Genomic DNA, 11,546 nt, shown 5'->3' with positions numbered 1-11,546 from the left:
GGCATGGATTGGGTTTGTTAAGAGGATATTGCAGCACCTTTTGGACTCCAGTAACTAAGATTATCAGTGAATAATCTTGAGATAGAAATATATTTGGACAAGAGTTAGAAATTGCAAAATAAAGTGTTCACCTGAAATCGCAAATACGTTGTTACTAGCTAAGAGCCTCTAATTTATTTTTTGTCTGAAATGTCTGAAGTGCTATAAAAGAAAACAAAAAGAAAATAAAAATGAAGACTGTAATGGAAGTAATGAAGATAAAAACAAAGAACTAAGTTTATTGTTACTAATATTTAGGCTTGGTTTTTATTTTGTAGTTGTTAAATTTTAGTTCTATTAAGAAATTGGATCATATTTAATACAAGATGATGATTAAATTTCTAAATAAAGGATTGGAGTTGGTAAGAGATCAATTAAAAGTCCTAATATCATTATTGTTATTTAGATTATATTCATTATTAATATCAATTTCATAATTGAATTTTTTAAATTAAGTTATTTTATTTTATTTTACTTTTTGTAGAGATAAAAAATGAGTGTTTATGGTGCTACTCTCAGTACAACAATCAATAATAATATCATATTACTAAATTTGAGATTTTAAAACTAGCTACTCATAGTTAAATTCCACACTGTAATAGATATTTTAGAAGCTAATTCAAAAAAAAATATAATAGAAAATTATGTTTTAAAGATTATTTATACATTTTGAACATAATAAGAAATTTTAGATGCACAAATGCATTGATTACATTAGTAAAATTTACAAACAACATATGCTGAAACTTTTTTAAAAAGCTTTATTATAAATTATTTGCAAGTTGTCTTGATCAACTCTAAAATTCTTAACAAACACAAAATAAGTATTTATTATAATTTTAAAAATCTTGATGATATTCAATTACAATCTAAATAAAAATAATAGTGGTTCTAATAGCATTAAGATAGAGCTTTTTGGTAGATTATTTTTTTTATAAGAGTCATTTAATAGATTTTATAGAAATTAAATTATTAAAAATAATCAATTTTAATACTAGTCTATGATATTTGATATGTTCTTTGAAAAGTAAATGTTTTATAAAAAAATATATATTTTTTAAATAAATAAATAATAAATATGATCAATTTTTAATTATCATTATTTATTTTTATTCCAATAATACTAAAATATATTATATAAAATTTAAATCATATTTATAATAAATACTAAAATATTCTTGAACAATAAAATAAAATATTTAAAATAATATATATGGAACAAGATTTCTTGTAAGATGACACAAAAATTAGTTGATTTATAAAGTTTACTATAATGACAATCAATAATGTCTAATATATAAAATTATGCATTGTTAGACATCAATGGACCAAATAATTCATAGTTTAGAAATGATTTTAATTTTTTTACCACAATACTATGTCTGTAAATTTTGTTGCAAATGATTTATCAATTTGATAAAATGATTTGTGGTTTAAAATTTGTTTGCAAGCATTAAAGTAAAGTTTTTTATTTTAAAACATTGTCTCATTATTTTATAATATTTTTATATTTTTAATTTTTTAATTTAAAATATTAAATATTTTTTAAGAAAAAAAATCTAAATAATCTATTTAAGATTCAAACACACTAGAAATTAATAAAAAAGAAAGAAAAGAAGTGGTATTGGTTTCATAGCATGCAACTAAGGATTTAATTTCTATATAATCACAACTAATATGTTTTCATTGTTTTGCATAGGTGCAATAATTTTTAAATTTACTCTATAATGCATTCCTTTCATTAAATATTATTATGTGTAAAAATATTTAATCACTAAAAGTACAAACAAAAAAGGAATTCAAAAAATATGCAACAATCTACAGATTGGTCTTTGTACATAAACATTGCAACAATCTAAGAATAGGCACAACCATAAAACACAACAATTGCAGAATTATGAGGATTGCATAGGAGAGAATGAAGAGCTTAATTGCAAATCACATGAGTAGTTGTAAAGTAATAAATAATATAGGAAAAAAGGCATTAATGAAAAGCATAGCTTTGATTCTAATAGTGCATGTTTAAAATCATTATTATCTTTGCAATCTACTAAAAGCAAGTTACAATATTATTAGCAATTCGTTTTATAATTTTTTTTATCTCCTAAATGTTATAAAAACATCCTCTTCACTTTCAAAGATTAAAATAAATTATATAATACAATGTTGAGAAATAGATGTTTAGGAAAAAAAAGTATTATTATAAATGTAAGATTGAATTATAAATTTATAATTTATTTATTTATTTTATACATTGAGAGATTGACATTAGCATGGTGACCAACAATGAAGAATATATACACCACATTTAATCATACAAGATTTATATTTGTCTTCATTCTATTAAATAATACAATTAAATCAACATTCAGAACATTTACAATTAAACATGTATAGTTCTTTTGTGTACAAGAATTTATTTACCATTATTTATAAAGTTTATTTATTTATTTTTGTATTTATTTATTTTATAAGAAAATTATACAAATCAAAGGAATAAAGATTGATTCCATGTACATAATCCTAGAGCTTAAATAAGGTGGATTGAGAGTATTTTGAGCTTGCCCATTTAAATAAGACAAAACTAAATCAAATATATTATAAGATGGGTTCTTAATTTTAAAATCAAATAAAATAAATCAAATACATTATATTATTATTATTTTTAGGACAACTTATAAGATGGGTTCTTAATTTTAAAATCTAGACTTGCAAAATGTAGTTTGGAAGAAGTGGAAATTTGAAGTGTAGTTTCTTGAAGTTAGAGTTTGTATGCCTAAATATTATTAGATATTACAACTATAGAAGAAACGATGTTAAAGAAGGAACTGATGCTCAATACAAAGGCACCTCATTTGAGTTGATCAAAATGATAAAGAACAATTTGGCACAATTAACCATCATAGGAACAAACACATGTCATTCTTGGATGTTTTGGCATCACAACCGTGACATTTTAGAAGATCTTGCCAATGCATGCTCTAATTATAATAATTATATTTTCTTGAATTTACCATCTTTATTTTTTAAAAAATAAATGAAATATATAATTTATAATAAATATATTTTTTTAGGATATAAATTTGATTCATATATTTATATAAAATATAAGATAAAAAACCATAAAAATGACATTTAGAAGTTCTTTCTAGTTCTTATCTTTTCCATTATCTTGTAAAAAATAAAATTATAAGAAATATAACATCTAAACACAAGCCAAATTTATATTATTTATTAGAGTTCAAATATTTGATAAATTTTTAAAATAAAAATTAATTAATATTATGAATTTTAATTTTAAAAATACATATAGTCTAATAAAAAATAATTTTTTAATATAGATAAAATATATAATAATAATAGAAATTATAGCCAATATCATTAAATTTTTAGATGAATTATGATTTAATTATAATGATGTTAAGAAAAATATTAGACTAATATCAAATTATTATTAGCATAAATATCCAATTTTTTATCTATTATAATATGATGTAAGTATTTTATGTAGAAATTATAGCTTTAAAAAATTAATTATAAATAAAAAGTTATATATGACACCTTTTACTACCAATATTATTTTAATATATAAAATTTTATGAATATTAAAATAAAATCCTTACTATTCAATTCATTGATAAGTTTTTTACATGTAACTTCATCACTTGATGTATTTTTTGTTGCTATGATGAGAAAGTGTTCTAAAAATACTGCATTGGGGTGCAAAGTTTTATTTGTGGTATTTTTACATCCGGAATCAAGTCTATGTTTTAAAGTTGTATTGTGAAGAATACAATTGGTATTGATTTTTATGTGGGTTGAATTTGGATTTGTTTTTTGACAAGATCTTCATCATCACATGCAATTTTGGAATTGTTTACAATGTGGTGTACATGGCTATTTCAACAACTAACATCATGAAGCAATTCCATAGATGCAACAAGGACTAGAATTCCAGTGCAATGATGGATACGTATAACAACTACTTGTTTCCACACCAATATAGTAGATGTTTTTGTCAATATTTCATTTGTATTGTAGATGGTGACCACCAATTAGTATTATTTTCATCCTAGCATGATTAGATCTAAGCAAGCATAGCATCACCTTTCCACAACTATAGTTACTTGGCTTGCTTAGTAATTGTTGAAAGATATGTGTCTTTTCTCTTTTATGCATGCCTACATTCTGCAACATTGTTCTCAGTGGTACAAATAGCAATATTGCTAAAGTAATTGACAAAGATTGTTGTGCCTAGTTAACTTTCTAAAAAAGTTAGACAATAATGTAAATCAAATCAGACTACAAAGTGGTATACTATAGGAGTAGTAGATTACATTTATTGAAGCTTGAGTACAAGTATTTGAGAACAACATCTCTATGGTTGAGTTGATCTAATAGTTGAGATCATAATAAGATTTTAAGGAAGGTTTGAATCAACAAAAGCTTGATTTGCATGCATTTGATGGTAATCATTTGCATCTTAGCTTCAATTGCAAAGTCAGATGGTTTGTTTAATTGTGGAAAAATTGATAATTTAGATTTTGTTCATTATTGTTGTTGGTGCAAGTAGATGTATTGTTAGAGTAGTCAACAAAGATTGTTGTACCTTCCATACTTTTTCCAAAAAATAGATAATTGTGTGAGCCCATTTAAATTAAGAAGGTGTACTAAGTGAGTGGTGAATTGGATAGATTGTAGTGTAATGACAAGTTTATGAGATTAATTTCTTTAGATCTAAATGACTACTATTTTGAAGTGTTTTATTTTGTAATTTTTTTTGTTACTAGAAGTGACAAAGTAAGTAGGCTAATGTATTGATTATAAATTGAAAGTATATTGTATTAAAAGAAAATAGACTTAGTTTCAAGTAGATGTTGAATAAGAATCTAATATAATTAAGCTATTTTATTAAATAGAGTTTTTTTATTTATAATACTTAAAATATTCATTATTTTAATCTTACATACTTTTATATATAAATTATTTATTTATTTTTATAATATTTTTAATAAAATCTACACTTGTGTATATTAATGAAATATTAAGTGACTAATGTATTATGATAAAAATTGTATGTTTTTTTATTCAAATCATATTTAAATAATATATATATATATATATATATATATATATATATTATAATAATAATTATTTTTATTAATCCAATTTGCATATCTTTGTCAATAAAATAATATTCAATATACATTATAAATACATCATAAGTACCAAATATGTCTTTTAAAATATAAAAGCTATATTGTATAAATTATACATGCATATATCATAGTAATTACTTGTATGATTTATTTTATCTAAAAATGGTATTATCATGCATGTTTATTTTAAATTTATATTTTTATATAAAAATATGTAATAATTATAAAATAATATGTGTGTGTGTGTATATATATATATATATATATATAAATAATAAGATTTTTTTTATTTGAATGAAATAAATTAATTAAATCGATCAAATATTGTGATTTATTTTTTTTTATAATATTTTAATTTTAATTTCATATAGTATATATATACTAATATGATTATAGTTTAGATTGTTAATTGAATGATGATATTGTAGATTTATAAAAAAATAAGTATTAAATAGTAGTAAGTTGATTTAATACAAAAACAAAAGGTCTTATTATTTAGACTTGTGAATAGTTACCAAATATTGTATAGGGATGGAACCAAATTAAATGTCAAGGAAAAGAAAAAGAAATTGTAGAAAGGATGATAATAATAGTAAAAATAATATGTAAATATATATATGTATATATATGTATATATATATATATATATATGGTTATTCAATAGATTTAGAAACCATACATCTATATTAAAACAGAAAATAAATAAATAAAATAATAAACATAAAATGCTCAAAACTATATTCAAATTTCTTTTCAAAAAATCAATAAGAATTCAAATCTCATTCTAGAGAATGGTTTCTAGTTAGTCAAGGTGACTAGTATTTGAGGTTATTTGATAAATATTATCAAATTTGTTATTTAAACTTTAATAATTCCACAATTATCGTTCAAAGCAAGAAATGTAAGCTAGGACAAAATTGACTTGGCAAATATGAGTGGTCCGACGTTTCCCAAAGTTCTCCAACGTTCCCGAGCAGGGTCCCAAAGACACACGACAACGAGGCACTGTGTGGTTTGAAGGATGGGGTCGGAAACATGCGCAGCGGAGGATGAGGGGTCGACTACATCCATCGTTCTGCAGACCTATCCACGAGTTCTCATCCACGGGAGGTATGTTCCACGGAACGGTCCTCCAGGGGCACCAGTCCGGTTATTTGGAGCCTAGTGGAACTTGCAGCGGGCCTTTGAGTCCAGAGGGGATTGCGCTTCTCCGCACTATTTAGGATTTGTCGATGTTCCAGGGGTTTGGTGGTGGCCGCCGTAGCTTGTGGCACTGCGCGGTGTTCAGGGGCGGAGGTAAATTTCTCTGTAGGAGCTTTACGTCAGAGGAGAGAGATTCACCAATACGTGGCTTGGCACTGTCGGAGGTTGCAGAGTTTTGGTTCGTTGTAAGGTTCACAGTGGTTGCTGCATCAGGGTATGCGTTAGGGTATGTATTAGGTTTCGAGGGGCTTGCATATTGCGTTGCGTGGCTTTCGGTGTTCCCACGCGTATCATGATTGTTGAGATACCTCACTTCTCCTTTCAGTCTTCAGTGTGGGATAGCCTTAAACCATTGATTTTGTGCCCCTGTAACCTGTATTAGTTTATTCCCCCTGTGGGTGTCCTGTCGGGCTGTAGTGTCAAGCCCCCGTGGTTTGAGGAGCATGAGCGTTGTGTGGAAGGTGATTTCGTGTCTGCACGACTGATCCGTTTCCTGTGCCGGAGAGGGTTCAGTCTGCCTTGAATGGAAGTCGCGAAGTGCTTTTTGGTGAAGAGCACTTGAGGCGCTCGAGGTTTTGTTGTATTTTTCAACGCCTGGTGCATGTGTGTTTGAGAAGCGGCGCTGAGCGAGTGGTGGTGGATCATTTGCGGACAATCTGAACGATGAAATGTGATTTTCTTAAAACCTGATTGAGAAACGGCAATCTTACTTGTCATCCTTGCCTTGGCGGCAGATCGATGAACTGCAATTTAACAGCCTCTTTCGGTATCGTCTATGACCAAAGTTCTGGAGAGTGAGTTGTGTACTTTGTTGTGTTATTGTTGTATTCTTCAACGCCTGGTGCATGTGTATTTGAGAAGCGGCGGTGAGCGAGTGGTGGTGGATCATTTGCGGACAATCTGAACGATGAGATGTGATTTTCTTAGAACCTGATTGAGAAACGGCAATCTTGCTTGTCATCCTTGCCTTGGCGACAGATCGTTGAGCTGCAATTTAACAGCCTCTTTCGGTATCGTCTATGACAAAAGTTCTCCAAAGTGACTTGTGTATTTTGTTACGTAGATATTTTAAATGTTTGAACTTTGCATCTTGTTGATAGATTATTGCAATTGTGTGTAAAAGTTTCTAGGTAGACTTCTTTAAGGGGAACTAATTTAAGGTCTTGATTTTTGACTTAAGATTAATTATTTTTACATTAAAATTGTAGGTTGAAATGAGCTTACTAAAACATGTACATAAATAAAATGATGGCTTAGTTTTAGAAGTATAGATTCATTTTGTAGGATGAAAAATGATATGGTTCGTGGAACAATTAAAATAAAAGAGTTTGATAAGATTTTTTGAAATTCTAAATAATTGTGAGATATAATTTTTTAGTGAGAAGGTAAAATTGATTTTGTTAGGTTACTAAATCAAGATGGGATATGTTTTGGAATTATTCAAGAAATGTATATATATGGTTTGGAGCTATTTACATGGTCTATATATGTCAAGATCTTCAAGCCCCATGGAACAATATGAAGAAAAATCAAACATGCAAGGTATTTGTGGAGATACTTGGGAAGGTTCTAGATTCTATATTAGAGCATTCAAGATTTTACTGATGAAAAAAAATATGTTGAACAAAAACCAATGTATTAATTTGTGCAAGAAAATTGAGAATGTTACAAAGGTTTTCGACCACCATTTGATTTGCACTAATGATAAATTGGAGTTTGGACTTCTATTAAGTGAGCTGTTTTTTACATTGAATAAATCTTACTCTTTAATGAAGAAGTGTGGAAAATCAAATTGGTGTGAAGAAGCTATATTCCAATTGAATAACAAAGAGACTTTTAGAGAACTAATACTAGATTTAAAATGTTGTGATATTTTCAAGTGATATGCTTTTAAAGCATTATTCCTACAAATTTGAAGACATGATATTTGATACTTTTGATGTTGCAACATGTCAAGAAATAGAAGATATTATATTTTTATATGAGAGATTGATCCATGCATGTAAAGAAGAAGATTTTGAATATCATGCATTAGCAAAGCATCTATTACAAAGGTTTGAAGACTTGTATCACATAGAGATAGGAAAATTAGATTCTTTGAATTTTACAACAGATATGAAAAGTCTTGAAATCTTATGATGTGTGAAGGAAAAATCTGGATCTTTTGGAGAAGTTTATAAATCCAAGTGGTTGGGACTTTTGTGTGCAACTAAAAAAATGGATGTTGCATTTGATAAGTTGTTCATCAAAGAAGTGAATATTCTAGCAAGTGTAAGCCATCCAAATTTGATAACATATTATTTTGCAATGAAAGGTAGTGCTAATGGAAGAGTTGAATCTTTTGAAACAAAAGACAAAAATGAATATTTATATATTGGAATGGAATTGATGCATAACAATTTGAGCAATATGTTGGAAGAAGAGAAAGAAGTATCTTATATTTTTCTTATTGACATCATGCATCAAATTGCAAAAGGAATGTATTACTTGCATGACATGCACATTGCACATCGTGGTCTAAAGCCTGAGAATATTTTGGTTAATATTGTGGAATCAATGATTAAGAATAAAATTACTTGATATGCTATTGTAAAAGTGATTGACTTTGGAATGTCCAAGATTGAAGTTGGAAGAAATTCAAAAGCCACAGAGAATAATTACATTTATGGTAGTCCTAAATATACAGCTCCAGAGGCACTAAAAAATAGATTTCAAACAATGACAATGTGTCCTTTTGAAGCTCATGTTTACTCATTTGCAATGATATGTTCTAAGATTCTTTCAAAGAAAGATCCATTTCATGATGTTTGTGACATAAAAAGAATATTAGAAAGAATTGAAAAAGATGAAAGACCAAAGTTACCTTCAAATTGTGATGACTTGATAAAGCTTATCAAAGAATGTTGGAGGTTGAATCCTTTGCATCGACCAAAGTTTGCAAGCATTTGTGAAAGATTGGACATATTAAAATGCAAGTTTTTAGTTGGAATGAATGTGCCAAATGCACCATATTTTGGAGTATCAAAGAACAACTACTATCAAAATGAAGAATTTCTACAAACACCTAAAAAATTTCCAATGGTAAGACTTATATGAAAAGCTATAGAAAGTATGTATCAAATTTATTAGATTGATTGTATTTTGTATTGGCACACACTCTTGTATACTTATAGTAATGGCTAGATGTCTTGTCATGAACTTAAGTTGGTAAAATTAGACTAGATATAATATAAATATTATTATTGTTATTATTATTATTATTATTATTATTCTTTGGTTAATAAATGATTGAATTTGTAATTGTAGGTTGATTTATGCAATGAAGAAATATTTGGTAGAATACAATGTTTATCTCAAATAAAACAACAATGTGCAAATAAAGTGAAGGCATTATGTCTTGTTGGTATGGGTGGAATAGGGAAGACCACAATAGCGAAGACTATATTGGCCGATGTAATAGACATGTATGATGCATCATGCTTTGTTGAGTGCATTGAAAATGGAGTTGATTGCTTCACAACTTCTTGCAATATTTTAGAACAATTCAAAGTCAAATTAAAACCAAATGATATCAAAGAAGCTCATAGAATGTTGAAATCATTCTTGATAGAAAACAAAACCATCTTGGTCTTTGAGAATGTGAAGAATCAAAGCCAAATTGGAGATGTTGTGCTTATGGAGGATATATTTGCTAGCAATGGTAGTACATTGGTTGCAACCACTCGAGATTCAAAAGTAATAGAGCATTGTGGTGAAGAAGTTTGTATAATAAATATTGAAGAACTTGATGAAGAAACAAGTATGAAGTTATTTATCACTCATTTTTGTGGCCAAGAAAATTTGCCAAATGAACTAGTTGAAGTTGGTGAAAAGATTGTAAGAGCTTGCAATGGTCTACCATTGAGTCTGAAAGTTATGGGAGCATTTTTGAGAGAGAATAAGAGATTGAGATGTTGGAAGCGAGCTCTATAAAAGTTGAAAAGGGGAAGAGAGTTGGATGGAGATGAGAACAATAGTAACTACAAGATTTGGAAGATATTAAGAGTAAGCTTTGACAATTTGAAAGATGAAGAGAAGAAAATATTTTTGGACATATGTTTTTTTAGTAGTGATGTGTGTCCACAAGGCATGTCGAAAGAAAGAGCATTGCGAATGTGGGCCAATAGTCAAAAAAATATATTTGAACAAGATGTAGAATTTATGTTAGATACATTGACTTACCAATCATTAGTAAATGTAGACAAAGATGGAACTATAAGAATACATGATCAACTACAAGACATGGGTAGAAACATTGTTGAGAAAGAAATGGAGTATTAATACACAGGAATGTGGAATTTGAATGTAGATCCATTTCATGGATTATCAAACAAGGTAATTTTACGAAACTATTATCCAAATGGCATGTATGAAATTGATAATAGTATTAAAAAGGAATCAACAATCAAAAGTTGGAGGTTTTTTACTTATATATTATGTTATTTATATTATGTATTTTAGATTTATATTGATGCAAAGTTATTTTGCAAACATATGAAACTTGTATTGTAAATAGATTTGCATGTATATTAAATGTATAATTAATGTGGAAATTGTAATCTAATTGTGTATTTGATTGTGTTGTTTTTAGGTGGAGGGATTGTTTTACAACAACATAAACAACAATAGTATAAGTGAAATAAGAAGTGATTCTTTTTCATCACTTCAATTTTTAAGTTGTAATATTGGTGATTTTACACCTAATAATGTTATAAGGATATTAAGTATTTTTTTGTATTGATTAAACATTCTTTTAGTTTAAAATATTTTTTATTAAATATTCAATGGAAATATAACTTATCAAGAGAATTAATAGACGAAGCATTGCAAATGCTACACGAAATAGATGTTTGAAAAAAGTTTGAGTGGTTAAATGTCTTGCAATTGAGAAATTATTTGTTTATAGAAACATTTCTAAATTCATTCTTTAAAATTGCTACATTATTGGAACTTGACTTAAAAGGATGCTCTAACTTAATCATGCTACCAAATGATTTGGGGTATGTCTTCTTTAAAGATACTTAATTTACAATATTGTCAAAAAATTATGTTCTTTATCAATATCAACATGAAGGCTTTTCTATTTGAAAAACATGGATATAAGTA

At 27.3% G+C, this 11,546-nt stretch overlaps 1 protein-coding gene across 1 annotated transcript; it reads left to right on the top strand.

Moving 5' to 3' along the window:
* Nucleotides 1-8,871: 8,871 nt before the first annotated feature.
* LOC112294017 (TMV resistance protein N) lies at nucleotides 8,872-11,169 on the top strand. Its single transcript, XM_024544097.3, is given in 3 exon segments — nucleotides 8,872-9,482; nucleotides 9,708-10,775; nucleotides 11,032-11,169. Coding segments are annotated over 2 exon segments (1,485 nt in total). The 5' UTR covers nucleotides 8,872-9,011; the 3' UTR covers nucleotides 10,722-10,775; nucleotides 11,032-11,169.
* The last annotated feature ends 377 nt before the right edge of the window (nucleotides 11,170-11,546 follow it).

This window comes from Physcomitrium patens, chromosome 17 (assembly GCF_059467195.1).
Source record: "Physcomitrium patens ecotype Gransden chromosome 17, ASM5946719v1, whole genome shotgun sequence".
NCBI classification, from domain to species: domain Eukaryota; kingdom Viridiplantae; phylum Streptophyta; class Bryopsida; order Funariales; family Funariaceae; genus Physcomitrium; species Physcomitrium patens.
The sequence above is the reverse complement of the archived record's forward strand: the minus strand, read 5'-3'. Positions and strand labels throughout refer to the sequence as shown.